General features: G+C 40.6%; 1 protein-coding gene across 1 annotated transcript; it reads left to right on the forward strand.

The window, feature by feature from the left end:
* Positions 1 to 1,010: 1,010 nt before the first annotated feature.
* On the forward strand, positions 1,011 to 13,743 carry LOC109428843 (probable cytochrome P450 313a4). Its single transcript, XM_019704674.3, has 6 exons — positions 1,011 to 1,618; positions 12,103 to 12,355; positions 12,415 to 12,541; positions 12,720 to 12,914; positions 12,991 to 13,417; positions 13,483 to 13,743. The coding sequence occupies exons 1-6, from the start codon at positions 1,267 to 1,269 to the stop codon at positions 13,653 to 13,655; spliced, it is 1,527 nt and encodes a 508-aa protein (XP_019560219.3). The 5' UTR covers positions 1,011 to 1,266; the 3' UTR covers positions 13,656 to 13,743.
* The last annotated feature ends 2,765 nt before the right edge of the window (positions 13,744 to 16,508 follow it).

A 16,508-nucleotide genomic window follows, 5' to 3' on the forward strand; every position in this document is an offset into this window, starting at 1 on the left:
ACTTACTGGTGATTATTTGTATTGAATCATTTCTGTAAATGTCCCTAGTATATTTACGAACTTTTTTTATCTCTTGTATTAAAACACTTTTGAGAATTGTTTTGAGATGCCAACAAATTCGCTCAAAGTATTTATCTAGCGATTCAATCTGATTTCCGAAAGAATGCTTAATGGTTTGAAAACCAAACCACTTCCATTCGAATCATCTCACCTGCAGTTGTTAATTGACCAAGCTATCTACCAAGCTAAGACACCTGAGTGACGCAGTCAGCGTCTCGCCAAAGCTGCATTTTTTCTGATATTGGTATGTGTTTATTGATTGACCTTGAATAGTGTCAATCTACATGACTAGATATCTGCTGGTGTTCCCAGATATTTTCCCCCATGTTTCAATGCATTATGCAGCCATTTCATAAAAATACTCAAAATATCCCTAAATTTTATAATTTTTGTAACGATTTTTTTCGCATTAAAAATATACTTGTATTCATTCTTGTTATTCTTCGCTATATAGCGTTTAAGTTATATTTTTTTTCTCAAAGAATTAGGATTATTGGTTTCTGAGTCTGTATTAGATTGTTTTTAATTTTCTTTTGTGTTCAATGAAATATGATACGATATGAAAGTAGTCGACTCTTTTACCATAAAAACCTAACTTATGTTCTAATGGCACTTCTTCTTTTTATTTTTTTTGCTGAATTTCGCCCCATTTTACTCTATCTAGACCAATCCGTTCGGATGGCCTTATGCGATGTTATCTAGGGTCTTGTACCATTTGGGCACGTGTACCTATTTTGGGCACTTGCCGCTATAACTAAGTCAATTTCAAACCGATTGATTTGAAATTTTGTATAGAGTTAGGCTCGTACAGTATCTAACTCTGTACAAAATTTCAAATCAATCGGTTTGAAATTGACTTAGTTATAGCAGTAAGTGCCCAAAATAGGTACACCTGCCCAAATGGTACAAGACCCTACCTCTGCTGAACTTTCCGGCATATAAATAATTTTCGCAACAGTTTTAATTCACATCAATTAACACCAATGTCGTTGTCCGTTCCGAGCTGAAGAACTTAATGAAGATAGTCAGAAAGTAAAATCACGACTGCACGTATACCTTACTACATTGAGCTGCCGAAGACACCCAAAAACCCTGCAATTTTATTAACAACTTCTTTTCGTGCCCAATCAATCTCCGTCAGTTGCTCGTAAAACATTACTCGAAACGGATCATACAGAGCTCAGAATTTCCATTTCATCCCTCGAAATGTTATCTCTGATTCTGACGGCGGTCATACCCCTCTTGGGAGTGATTCTGTACTGGAACTTCCGGTCTCGATATCGGTTCGCGGATAAGTGGCCCACCCTGCGGCCGGTTTACCCTTTGGTCGGAAACGCGCCCATAGTGCTCGGGAAAAACGAAATCGAACGGTTCGAAACCATTCGCGACGTGTGCATTTCGGCGGATCGGATTCTGAAGGTGTGGGCGGGACCCAGGTTGCTGCTGGTGACCAGCCATCCCGATTTGATCCAGCAGATCCTGACCAGTCCGGTGTGCCTGGAGAAGCCGTACCTGTATCGGTTTGCCGGATTCGAGGAAGGGCTTTTTACGGCTAAGTGTATGTGGTTGGGCAAGGGGACACGTGTTTGTCTTACGTCTATTTGAACATGGTTAAGAAACCATAGAGAAACCACGTTAGTTGAAAATAATACATTTAGTAATGATACAAATCTGCAGTGCTAAGGCCAACCAATCTTGATACTGTGTAAATGCTGGAGAAGAACTGTGTTAGACAGTCCAAGTTCCAGTGGGATTGCTTTGCCATACAAGTGAAGAAGAATTTTATTATTTCTGACTGTGGTTGACTTCATCAAGGTGTTAATTAAATATGATATAATGCGGTGAAATAATATAACTGATCTGATCATTTTCGACTCAAGATGGTTGAAGTAGATTAACATCCCGAGTAACAGCAAAACCACAATATTTCCACAATATTTTTCTACCATGGTAAAATTCACAGGATTCTGTGAATCAAAAATGAAAACTACTGGAAAAAAACTGAAGGCATTAAATTTTCATATCTGAAGGGCCCATATAGCCGATGAGATAAGCGCACGGATATTCAGCATAATCATACTGAGAGTGACTGGTTCGATTCCCGTTCAGTCCAGGAACTTTTCGTGATGGAAATTTCTGTAACTTCATTAGGAATAAAGTATCTTCGTACCTTCCACACTATATACTTATGCGAAATGATCATTGGCAGCGGAAGCTCTCAGTTAATAACCGTGGGAGTGCTCATAGAACACTAAGTTGAGTAGCAGGCAATATCCCAGATGGAACATGTTACACCAGGAAGTTCATAAAGCAAGTTTCATGTTACATACAATTACATCCTAAAAACTAGCGGGGTCATGATTTTGACATAGATTTCAACAATGTCCTCTGGTTGTGCGAAGATTGTCTCTCTTCATTCCGCAAGCAGTGCTTCACACCAACAAATCAAACGATCGCGGAGGGCCTGATTGAAACAACTTAAGAAAACAATGTTGATCATACAGTCAGATACAGTTCTAATTCGCAAATGTTAAGCAGAGTTTTGCCGAATGGACTACCCACTTGGCGCACACCCACAGTTGTTCAGCAGCAATAAATCCATTTTATGTTGTATGGTGAAAAGCATCTAAACTTCAATTACTTGAAATAGAAAGCTTTTCCCGTAAAAATATTTGGTAGGCTTTATAGTGGTCACCATTGTGCACAACCACTACCAAATATTTTTTCGAATAATGTGTTCCACTTTGAATAATTTGCCTTTAGATGGTATTCGCCATACAATATTTTTTGCGATTTACTTTTAGCGATTTTTCGCGCATAGAAGCTAGCGCCACATTGGTCGATGCGGAGAGTAGGAAAACAGCCGATGTAGTTAATTCATTGAACGATACCTCTCAACTTCAGATAGGATCTAATTTTAAAATTGCTTCTGCTGGATCCCGCAAATTATGCTCCGAGTCTTCTGTATCTATGCTGCAAAAGCGACACATATCATCTTGAAGTTTTCCTATCAGCTTCAGAAGATACCGGCTCGGACAGTGACCTATTCAAAGGTCAGTAAAACAACCGAAATCTTTTTCAGAAAGCTCTAAATTTTTGCGAATGTTTGAAACGTTCGGCTTTATGGAACGTTTCGACTGTCTCGCAGAAGTGATTTTTCTTTTTAGTTGGATTTTATTTTCTCATGTTCCCATGTTTTAAGCTCCATTCACACCAGACATACCACAATATGGATCTGGCCCCATGAATGGACTACCCGCTTGGTGCACACCCACAGTTGATCAGCAGGAGTAAATCCATTTTATTTTGTATGGTGAAAAGCATCTAAACTTGAATTACTTGAAACAGAAAGCTTCTACTGAAAAAATATTTGGTAGGCTTAATAGTTGTCACCATTGTGCACAACCACTACCAAATATTTTTTCGAATAATGTATTCCACTTCGATAAATTTGCCTTTAGATGCTATTCGCCATACAATATTTTTGCGATTTACTTTTAGCGATTTTTCGCGCATAGAAGCTAGCGCCACATTGGTCGATGCGGAGAGTAGGAAAACAGCCGATGTAGTTAATTCATTGATGAGACGATCCAATCACATAACATAAGTAGAACTATGGCTCGAAAAGTGATGCCTGGGATCGAATCCCACTCCCGACAAACTCACAAAATGTGGGTTCTTCCTTCGGAAGGGAAGTAAAGTGTGGGTCCCGAGATGAACTAGCCTAGGGCTAAAAATCTCGTTAATACAGATAAAAAAAAAAAGTGATGCCTTTCAAATTTCGTACGCTGGTATACAGGATATCGGAATGTCAAATGCGTTATAACATTACTGTCATACCATTTTTCAGTATGTATACCATTTTTCATTGCTATGAAGTACACTCAGCCAAATAAACTTAAGGTTTTCATAAGGCCCAACTTATGAAACGGCCTTTAAACAATTCATAATGATTCGAATGAATTTTATAAGGTCGCTCAATGACGTAAAATCGTCTCACTGCTTGGCTTTCATATATGTTTAGCAACATAGTGTTCTTAAGCGTCGATAGCCGCTTAACACACGAGTTCAGTGATTCCGACATTCATGGATCGAATTCAGTATGAATCATTTCAAGAATTTTTTGCTCTTTTCGTAAGTCTTTCTTATGAAATTTGGCATAATAAACACGATCCATTTTCATAAGGTATTCTTATGGCATCCATAATTTTTACTTATAGCAAAATTTCATTTTGAGTTTTTTTTTCGTTGAGTGTAAAACAAAGATTTCATAGATCAAGTCTGGAAGTACGTGTAGATCTAAAGTAGGACATAAATTGAGATTAAACTTTGTAAACTCAAGTCGAAAATACGATCGATATGTAAAACGTGGATGTGTTATTTCGAACATTTCAATGAATTTATGTCAGAAGCAATGAGTGAATTTCCAGCAGCTAGAGTTGCGCATGTCCCAGATGCCAATCTTCGTTCCTGTATTCTTTGCCAAAACAGGGAATACTGGTTGGATCAGATGTTTTTGTTTACCAAAATAAATGACAGTTCGACGTCTTTTATAAAAGATATTTATAACAGTTTTGCGTGCCGGAAAAAGGAAGCAACTTTTTCCTTCGCTCTGACTATGGAGTTCCACTTATGTTATGTGATCCAAGTCTTGCTAACATATCGGTTTGTTGGTTTCCTTCAAATCCACAGTACCCTGGACCCCAAAATAGCTTTACCTGATTGCGGCAAGCAAATTGTTGAAGTGACTAAATACACTCTCAAACATGTTTAGAAGTGCATGTTGTTGATTTCAAAGCATTTAGACCTGCTTGGTTATCAGACATCATGCAGATTGTAGTTTACGCAGCATAAATACTCTAAGCCAGGGATTCCCAACACCTTAAAGAAGGTGACGACTGGCTAAGAATAGCACTACGGACAGCCTGTTCCAGTGGTAGGAGTCCTCTAATCAGGTGACCCCTAATTCAATGTGTTATGCGGCTTTACGTTTACCGTGAAAGGGTCCGAAAGAAACCTATGTAAGTAGTTGCGTAAGAAACAATGATTAAGATTCTAATTAACTTAAATAGCTTTAAGCTATACACACACAAACCAAGGTTTTGCTCAAAGGATTTCTCAAACCCCACCTCCCAACAGCACTAAAGTATGTAATATTTTATTTGTTTCACAATGTTAGCTTCTCGCAGAACTCGTTCAAAAACTCTGAAAGCTCTTTGGACTATACGTAGCTCTTGAAATGTTCACGCCTCGTGATCATAGAGGGCCACCAAAAGAATTAGCGTCTTTCTTGGTGTCTTTACAGAGCGAGTTTCGTTTACGTTCATATGTCGAGGGACTATGTGGATTACGCAATCCGTAGAAGGCACTAAGTGCTTCTGTCTCTACCCGCAGTCATGTACTTGGTCTTGGTCGGCTTAATCGTTAAGCCCATGCCGAATGAAGCATTCGCGTCAACTGGTCTCGCTCCTGGGCTAATCGCTTCCAGTTGCTCTGAACGCTTAGTGCCCTTCTCAATTGCAGAAACCCAGCCTTTAACGAAGCCAACGACCCCTTCCTGGTTCACTGCTGAATATGATTTTAGCCTGTCGTTCCTCCGGCATACGAGCTACGTGTCCAGCCCATCGCAGCCTGCCGTGTTTCATTTGCATCACTATATCCATCTCTTTATGTATCGTAATATATTCTCTCAACATCCACGATTCTGTTGTCTTATAAAAGGATCATTATGAGCCATATTTCAATCCGGGACATAACAAGACCGTTTAAGTTCCTAATCTACAATCAACTGATTGTATTTCGCCTTATCAATACCGAATCATTGCATTAGCTGTCTTCGGTCTCATAAAGAGTTCCAAGCTCTCATTTGTGTAACGTAATTATGTCAAGCGCGAAGTCACTATACACATTCATGGCCGCATAAAGCGATCGGAAGAATCAGAGTCTTGTACAACGCGAGTTTTGTTTTCGTTTCGCATGACAATGGTGCAGCTCCTTTACACACCAGTTCCCCTTATCGGTCCTTCCAATGCTATAGCAACCTATAGGTTGAACAGTAAGTTCGAGAGAGCATCGCCCTGCTTCAGTCGTCGGCTTTTCGGGTCCGTATGAAGTTGATCACCAATATTAACTTCTTTTCCCGAACAGCCTAGACAGCTGTGTAGTGTCGGTAGCGGTTGGTTCAACTGGCTAAGAACAGCACTACCGACCGCCTGTTCCAGTGTGGTAGGAGTCTACTAATCAGGTGACCCCTAATTCAAGGTGTTATGCGGCTTTACGTTTGCCGTGCCTAGGAATTAATGGTTAGGGGGGTCTTATAAAAACATAATCGCAAACGGAGCCTGTGGAGTACCAGGGCACCCTCCACAGTATTTGCCCTTACTGTGCTAACCGGAGCAATAGCGCAGTGGACCTTGTGTTTCTCCGAGGCAATCAGCTGCCCTTCTTCAATCTCATACTTGAGGCTGAATAAGGGCGGGATTATGAAGATGTTATTAATTAGTTTAAATTTTCACCTATATGGTTTCGCATTATGCGTTTTACACAGTGTATTCTGTGCATCTTTGCCTTTGGCACACTCAAATCGATACGGATCTGGCTTTATTGTTGTTTTTTTTGTGCTGTGATTGTTAAGAGTTTAATCTTGCCTACTTCTTCTTCTTCTTTGTGGCTCGACGTTCGCATTGGAACTTGGCCTGCCTCTCTTCAACTTAGTGTTCTTAGAGCACTTCCACAGTTATTAATTGAAGGGCTTTCTTTGTCTGCCATTGCATGAATTTGTACATTGTGTGGCAAGTACAATGATACGCTATGCCCAGGGAATCGAGAAAAGTTTTCCGACTGGAACGGGAATCGAACCCGCCGTCTCCGGATTGGCGATTCATAGCCTTAACCACTAGGCTAACTGGAGACCCCTTGCCTAGTTTGGGTAGTGGCTACGGTTAGGATAGCTCAGATCAATCTTCAGCACAAAAGAACAGCAACAATCAATCTTTGTAGACTTACGCAAAATGGAATAGCCCAAGTGGCGTTAGTCCAAGAACCTTACTTTCGTAAGGGGAATTGCTGTCTAGGAAACCTTGTGAATCCGGTGTTTGCTACTTTCAGTAAAAATGAAATGGCAAACTCACGTGTCATGCCTTGAGCGTGTGTGCTTGTCAACAACGCAATCGTTGCTACACTCATCTCTGAACTAACTACTAGAGATGTATGTGCTATCACAATCGATGTATCTGTTGGAAACCTCAACAGAAAATACGTTTATTGTTCTGTTTATTTACCGCATGATGAACCATCCCCTACGAATGGTTTCAAGCAAGTAATTGCATACTGCACTTCAAAAGGCCTTCCGCTAATTGTTGACAGTGATGCTAATGCTCACCATATAATCTGGGGCAGCTCAGACATCAATTTGAGAGTTTGATGGAATACTTGAGTAGTACAGATCTTGGATTACTTAACATAGGCAACCGCCCGACTTTCATGTTATCTGCTAGAGAGAAAGTGTTAGACTTAACGCTTTGCTCTAGCAGAATTACAGTGACCGGCACAAAAAAAGATCCACCATATAGTGATTGCTGTTTCCAGTGAAAAATACATGCAAAAATGATAAAATATATCTTTCAATGAATGCACTTCATTCATTTTACATTGTTTTAGTGATCTGTGTTGATAAATATTTGGTTCTTGAGGAATAAAATGATTTCTGATAAGATTGGGAAAATTGCTTAAAAATTGGGTATGACAGAAAAAAAGATCCACTTAGCAATTAATTCTAAAACTTCAAAATTTCGCCAAATTTTCACAATTTTTGCTTCTTGGTTTATGCTGTTGTGATGTTTTTGACTTGTGAAATTTATTTTGACATGAGTTTTATCAATTTTAGGGTGATATGCGGCGAGTTTATTTTTCATGGTTAATATAATAGGTAAAACTTTCCATAAACTACAGAAACTATCTTTAAGCAAGAATGAATGCTATTAATCTTCAATACAACAATAATTCAGCTTGCAGACATACAGGAATGTATTGTTTTGAAAAAAATTTATGAGGTTTAGTTCACTAATGCAAAGAAATGCACATGTTGTGAAGATTATTAAGGATTATTTTATATTATTCGATATTATTTGATATCTCAAAACACTCTCATGTTTGTGTATCGCAATGATCACCTCCATCTGCTTGTACTAAAGCTTGCTGGAGGTATATCCTATAATATACACTTTGATAATTACAAAATTTCAATGTATTGTAAGTGGTACACACGGAGGTTCAATCATAATGTTATCTTTTAACATCAAATTCCACTATCGCTTCAATACACCCATTCTCAGAATCAACAGTTTACAAAAAAATAAAGCGTCCGATCATCTAGCTGTCTTCTGCAATATTTTTCGTTGGAATGCAAGGAATATATGTGCTGAAGACACCAACACGATTTGACGTTAGTCTCTCTTGCAATCACTCATTTTATGTGTGCGCATAATTTAACACCAGTGTGACTTTATTTTGAAAGTTAACATTATAAGTGAGCATTATGTGTACCACTTGCAATACTTTGAAAATTTGTAATTATCAATGTGTATATTAAAGAATATACCTCAAGCAAGCTTTTGAACAAGCAGATGGAGGTGATCATTGCGATACACAAACATGAGAGTGTTTTGAGTTATCAAATAATATCGAGTAATATAAAATAATCCTTAATAATCTTCACAACATGTGCATTTCTTTGCATTAGTCGACCAAACCTCGTAAAAATTGTTAAAAACAATACATTCCTGTAAGTTTGCAAGCTGAATTATTGTTGTATTGAAGATTAATAGCATTCATTCTTGCTTAAAGATAGTTTCTGGAGTTTAGGGAATGTTTTACCTATTATATTAACCGTGAAAAATAAACTCGCCGCATATCACCCTAAAATTGATAAAACTCATGTCAAAATAAATTTCACAAGTCAAAAACATCACAACAGCATAAACCAAGAAGCAAAAATTGTGAAAATTTGGCGAAATTTTGAAGTTTCAGAACTAATTGCTAAGTGGATCTTTTTTTCTGTCATACCCAATTTTTAAGCAATTTTCCCAATCTTATCAGAAATCATTTTATTCCTCAAGAACCAAATATTTTTCAACACAGATCACTAAAACAATGTAAAATGGATGAAGTGCATTCATTGAAAGATATATTTTATCATTTTTGCATGTATTTTTCACTATATGGTGGATCACTAGCAATCACTATATGGTGGATCTTTTTTTTGTGCCGGTCACTGTAGTCACGAGCTGACCAATTGGCATGTGTCAGATGAAGAATCTTTATCTGCCCATCGCTACATTTTTTTTGAACATGTGAATGTTACGTCGCAAACTTTGCGTTTCAGGAACCCCCGGTCAACCAACTGGGATCTCTTTACCGATTTGGTTGCAGCCAAATTTCATGGATACTCACCATCAATTGACACTCCAAGTGATTTAGATGATGCCGTTGATACTACAACGGCCTTCATCATGGAAGTTTTTGAAGAAGCTTGCCCTCTGACCCCTTGGTGGAACTCTGATCTGGCGAACTTCAGGAAACAATGTAGAAAGAGTTGGAACAGACGACGTTCGGCTGGATCGGAGGCTTTCAGGTCGGCTCGCAAGGCCTACAGGAAAGCTCTTCGGTCTGCTGAACGATCCGGATGGAAAAACCTTTGTACAAATGTTTCCAGTCTGAGTGAAGCCAGTCGATTGAACAAAATCCTTGCAAAATCTAAGGATTTTAAAGTGAACGAACTTCGTTTGCCAAATGGTGATTTCACTTCCTCTGATGACGAAGTTTTGGAATGTTTATTCAGTACACACTTCCCCGGATGTTTGGATATTACATCTTCGGATGAACCTAATGTCTTTTCTTGTAGCTGTGATTCTTTAGCTTCGGCTCGGAGTATCATAACTTTAGAATCGATTGAATGGGCACTTAATAGCTTAGCTTCTTTCAAATCTCCTGGGGCAGATGAGATTTATCCTATTTTGCTTCAGAAGGGATTTGATCATTTCAAACATGTTTTGAAACAACTACTTGTTTGCAGTTTTGCTACAGGGTATATTCCCAAATCCTGGCGGGATATTACTGTGAAGTTTATTCCGAAAGTGGGTCGTGCGTCGTATGAAGAAGCCAAGAGCTTCAGACCTATCAGTTTGACCTCTTTTCTTCTGAAATGCTTAGAACGCATTGTCGATCATCACATCCGTGATGTTCATCTGGCCAATGTGCCTCTTCATGTAAACCAACATGCCTACCAATCTGGTAAGTACACTGTGACTCTTTTATACAAGGTTGTTTATGATATCGAGAAGGCATTCGCTTAAAAACAATCCTGCTTGGGTGTTTTCTTAGATATCGAGGGTGCCTTTGACAACGTGCCTTTCGATGCCATATTGGAAGTCGCACGGGTCATGGTATATCTCCAATGATTTCCAATTGGATTCACCGAATGCTCAAAAACCGACATCTCTCCACGAAATTGCGTTAAGCGGCAATTAGGAAATTGGGTGTTTGGTTATGGGTGTATGGTTTTGCCGACGACTACCTAACCTTGTTAGTCGGTATGTGCATCAGAACTTTTTCGACCTGATGCAAAACGCTCTTCAGGTAGTTGAGGGTTGGTGTCGCCAATATGGCCTTTCGGTTAATCCGAGTAAAACATCTATTGTTCTTTTCACGGAAAAGCGAAACCGTAATGGTGTTCGACCTTTGCGCCTCTTTGATTCTGAAGTCAATATGACTGAACAGGTAAAGTACGTAATTCTTGATTCCAAGCTTTCCTGGACACCTCATATTGAGTTCAGAATCAAGAAAGCTTGTATGGCCTCCGGGCAAAGCCGGCGAACCTTTGGTACAACTTGGGGTATAAAACCCAAGTATATCAAATGGATTCTCTTCAACTTCTACAGCAGCGCTCGAAGCTCTCTTTGACGTTGCCCCATTCCACATTCATTTCAAACAAGGAGCACTTTTTTGCACTCAAGGATGGGAACACTCACTTGCAGTTTTCTCAGCTCAGAGGCGTGCAACCAAGAAATGATGTACGGACGACTTTTGCCTTTTGGTTTTGTCAAAAAGTTTGCCGAATAGAGATAGGGTGGCACACGCATACCAAAGTCGTGAGGGAGCTGCGAAAGCAACTCTCGACGAGGTGAATGTAAATTGCACACACCTCGTGGAGAGTTGCTTTCACAGCTCTGTCACGACTTTGGAATTCGTGGGCGACCTCTACTCTATTCGACCAAGTTTAGGACAAAACCACAAGAAAAAAGTTGTTCATACATCGTTTCTTGGTTGCACGCTTCTGAGCTGAGAAAATAGCAAGTGAGTGTAACTCTCTGCAAGTGAGTGTTCCCATCCCTGTTTGCACTTGATGCCTATGGCTACTCGGTTTACTGGAGGAAACTCCTGTGAACCGCAGTTCAACCAACACACATCTCGTTGTTTCCACTTTTGGTGAATTGGGACAAAGTTGTCCTTGCTCCAAGTGATTTCACAATTGTATGTAATTTTTCATATAGGACATTTTCCACGAAATTCCCTTCCCGAGAAGAGTAGCCATCTGGATATCTGGAGAGAAGTATTTCAGACGACATCGTATGTTATACTGATGGCTACCTTCTCGAAGGTCGAGCAGGTGCACTTCAGCTACACATAATGAGCAAAGTAATCTACTTCTGTTCAGATAGCCAGGCTCCTATTAAAGCACTTGCTTCGGCCAACTCCAGATCGAAGATAGTTATCGCTTATCGTTGTCGCTTGTCATGGTTTCAAAAGGTTTTTTTTCCTCCCCTGTTGGGGAGCGTCACTGCCACTGCGTCCAATAAGCTGAACTATTGTGGCATGTCCCGTTTTGATATTTGCATCTAGCTAGCTAATTACCATGTGTCAAGTAATTAGCTTCTGTCGTCTCCCAGCTAGGTGCAATGGAATTTATAAACTCCAAGACCTTCCCAGGTCCAAAAGGTTAGGCAGGCCTGAACTAGAACATGAGTTTTGCTCTTCTTTCAACAGATCACGTCTGGAAACCGGCCCGAAAGCGGCTGAACCCGGCCTTCAACCTACGGATCATTCACGGATTTGTGCCGATTATGGTAAAATGTGCTCGGAAGATGATCGCCCGGCTGAACGAGTGTCCCGATGGGGCAACCGTTGACATTATCAAGTATACGGCCCTGTGCACGTTGGAGATGGCTTGCGGAACGACGCTGGGCAGCGATGTTCTGGACAGGGACGGGAAGGAGGAGTTCAAGCGTGGATTGGATGAGTAAGAGATAAAGTGTTGAAAGGTTTTCATTGACAAACATTGTATGAATTGGTTTTCAGGGCATTCAATGGAGCTGCGCGGAGAATGATGACAGTTTATTTGTATCCCGACATCATCTACAAGATGACCCGGTATTACAAAGAGTTGACGGAAGCACGGAAGATCGTTTGTGATTTTTTCACTAAGGTAATGTGAACTAGAAATGTCGGCTTTATTTCTTACATTTTAAAATATTGGGGATGTTCTGAAAAAGTTTGTGAATTCCTCATACCGCCACTGTAGTGCCCACTAAACCCAATAAGATCAAACGTTATATTTATCCAAACAAAAATATTTCGTTTCTCTCTGATTTCTTTTCAATTAGCTGATAGTTGAAAGAAAGGAAGTCCTACAACAGCAACAGCTTACCAAGGGTGAAAACAACAATGACGAAGATATAACTGAGGAAGACAACCACAAGCCGAAAATCCTGGTTGACCTGTTACTCAGCAATTCCTCCGATGGCAAGCCATTTAGTCAAGCACAAATCACCGACAACGCTTACGCCGTCATCACTGGGGTATGGATTGACACATCAAACGACCTCCGATCCCTACCGTAATGTTCACCATTGTTCACCGTCTCTCCTTCCACAGGCCGTCGACACGACCGGATTGCTCACCGCACACGCGTGCCTCTTCCTGTCGTTCTACCCGGATATTCAGGACCGCCTGTTTGCCGAAATCAATCAATACTTCCCCGCCGGGAGCGAGGACCAGGAAATCACCCACGAGCATCTCAAAGACCTAACCTACACGGAGATGTTCATGAACGAAGTGCAACGCCACTGGACGGCCGTTCCGGCGATAGCTCGGGAAAACACGGCCGAGATCGAAATCGATGGCGTCAAGGTTCCACCGGGAAACGTTTTCGGATTGAGCTTGCACGCCTTGCACCAGAGGAAGGACGTTTGGGGTCCAGACGCGGACAAATTCGATCCGGAAAATTTCAGCGAAGAACGGGTTAAGAACCGGCACCCGTTTGCGTTTCTTCCGTTCAGCGGGGGGACTCGAATTTGTTTGGGTAAGATATTTAAGGTGGATTTTCGAATAAAGATTACTTTCAGTGGTTTTCATATCTTATTACAGGTTGGCGATATGCTTCATTCAGCATGAAAACGATCATGGTACATTTGGTGCGCAATTTTAGGTTCAGCTCAAAAATCAAACCGGAAGACATTCGGTTCAAACACGATTTGACGATGAAGTTGCCGTTCGAACACTTGGTGCAGATTACCAAAAGGAACCCCGAAAGAGTCTAATGTTTGTAATTCATTCCGATTGCTTGTAAATTAGCATCGTCTACACAAAATTGGCATTGAAACACGAATATGAAATGTTATTTACTAATAAATCTTAATTTGTTGATCAAATATGAAATGTGAAATGACATATTGTGAAATTTAAAGGAATGATGTCAGTTCTGACAAGCCCGCCTTATTTTCTTCTAAACCATGGGGGGAAATCTGCTCAATAGGTCCGGGTAGTGTGGGGTTAAGACCATCTTCTACAACAAAAGTAAAAGCCAGGACTACTCTCTCCTCAACTCTCTAAAGACATTCCCATGGTCACCAAACTCTACGTCGCTCCAGAACCACCAAGAAGGCATTGCTTTAGAGTGGAGCTAGTGCACATCGCACCCTCAAGGTTAGCTGCGTAGCCTGCAGCAGCGAACATTGATGACTCGCTTTGGGGAGTTCACCAAGGTAGCATGCAATAGAAATACACTAGAACGCTAATGGCGCTGTACTCAGTTCCCCTATTTAATTATTTAACTAACTTTAATTGTAATAATTGTATTTTCAAGTGCCCATCTTGTAGAGGACTTTTTGTTTTGGTAAACAATAGTAGTTTACGCAACAAGGTGCAGAATGAAGATTTTTACAGCACGAGTTGTACACTTATCCAACGAGGCTTGCCGAGTTAATTGATTTCCCCCATACTAAATCGTATTAAAATTTAAAACGGCTGGCGCTAAAATATAGTTTCTCCGATCGAGCTGAAATTTTGCACAGTTGATATGGGGCCAAAATGGAATTCAAAAAGTGTACAGGAGTAAAATGACTTTTCGTGTCCCACGCTACTATCCAGTGACGAACCAATTGACCACAAAAGCCAAAATCCCATAAGTTCTTTTTCTCCTATAACGCTCACCCCTGTCTAGTAAGTCCGTTATTAGGAAATCGTTTAGTAAGAGACTCGGGGTGAGCGTTGTAGGAGAAAAAGAACTTATGGGATTTTGGCTTTTGTGGTCAATTATCTCGGGTGTGTTAAGAGATAGGGGAGCGTCCATAAATTACGTCACGCAAAAATTGCCCATTTTCAACCCCCCCTCCCCCCTATGTCACACTTTTTGTATGAGACCTCTGAAATTTTTGTATGGGTTGTCACACTTCACTGAACCCCCCCTCCCCCCTAAGAGCGTGACGTAATTTATGGACGTTCCCTAGCGCAATATTTTCTTCGGCAAAGTGTCAGCGTGTCAGGGCTTCAAAAGATCTACCATTTAGAACTTTGGCACAGACAAACAGACGTCTCACTTCACTCACTTCCCATCGTTTCCCTTTTCAACGAATCATTCCATTATTTCGTGGTTCGCAAAACGCTAACTCATGGCGCTCGCATCGCTTTTGCTCCTGTTTGACGTTTGCTCACTACCGCCATCTACTCAGTGGGTACGCGTACCACAGCATAATTAGCATTGGGCGATTATGTTTGCGTGACGATCATTTTTATCGCATTTTGTTCCGAGTGATACGTCTGTTTGTCTGTCATAGGATTAATTCATAACTTGGCCACTAGAGATGCCATCAACAGTTTGATGCTGAATTGCACTACAGGAATCATATTTGGTAGTCAAGCAAACGTTACGATAAGCGACAGCTCAAGACCCTGATAATTTGAAAGGATGGTGTCTTCCGAAAAGACGCCAATTACTTAGATGATGAGTAGTGAAGTTCGGAATTCCTCCATTGGGCGGCGCTAGTGAGCATGTAAATTTTTAAGACCTCATATCTCAGAATCCCGCTAACTTAGAAAGTTGGTGTCTTTGGCAAAGTTGATCAGTATGACATAGACTTGCATAAAACGAGATACTAATTATACTTATTTCAAAATTCTGCCACTTGGTGGCGCTAGTGCACATTCAAATTCTAGAAATCACATAGCTCTGAATCCTGATACAGAAAGATGGTGTCTTTGGCAAAGTTAATCAGTATGACAGAGACTTACATAAAAAAGGACACTAGTTTCGCAATTCTGTCATTAAAGTTTATTTACTATTTTAAATAAATTCATGAACGTACATTACACGAGTCTACAAATATGTGTGCCTTATTTTATTTTATTTTCAGTTCATAACATTTTGGGATGTACGGAGTAACTCATCCACTCCGGAATGGTCCATGAGTCATACGAGAAATTTATCTAAAGTGCTGTAAAGTGCTTAGAGTTTAGACCTTTTCCAGTGTTACCGACAAAACGGAAACAACAATTTTATCCATGGCAGGTGACTCAAGACTTTCAATAAAAGGCTTCAAAAAATATTGTAAATAATTTCAGTGGAGTTTAGTTTAGAAAATTTAAAATAGCCATAAAATCGTAAATACCCCTCAACTGTTATATTGAAGTTTATAGTTCTACTCTCGTCTTTGATGTCTTCAATGTTGTTACACCTGCCTTATGACAGGCAGGATAAGAGAGGAGAGAGGAGGGGAGGAGAGAGAAGGGTAGGACCGATAAGCGAAAAAGGAAAGAAAAGAGGGAGAAAGTACTGGACCACCGGGGAGAAAGGTCGACTAGGGATTCAGTGAGTGTGGTGATTGCCTAGTGAAGGCGAGATAAGTGAATTTTAACACGTGTCCGACCATTGACTGGTCGAGATTCCGGTGTCGCCGGAGTCCATCTGGAGTTTGGGGACGAACTACATATTCCCCCCCCCCCTCGCTGTTTCGAGACCATTCACGACAACTGGATTCCCGTTTTTGCCACAAGTTCTGTTTTGCGGAACACTGGTGCTGGCGAGCCCTCTGGTGCTGGTGGCCGACAAGCCCCAGAAGTTATTGTCGCGCCACACGTTACAGGCGAGCTATATCCAGCGCTATTGCGGTGAGAGC

This window comes from Aedes albopictus, chromosome 2 (assembly GCF_035046485.1).
Source record: "Aedes albopictus strain Foshan chromosome 2, AalbF5, whole genome shotgun sequence".
Taxonomy (NCBI): Eukaryota; Metazoa; Arthropoda; class Insecta; order Diptera; family Culicidae; genus Aedes; species Aedes albopictus.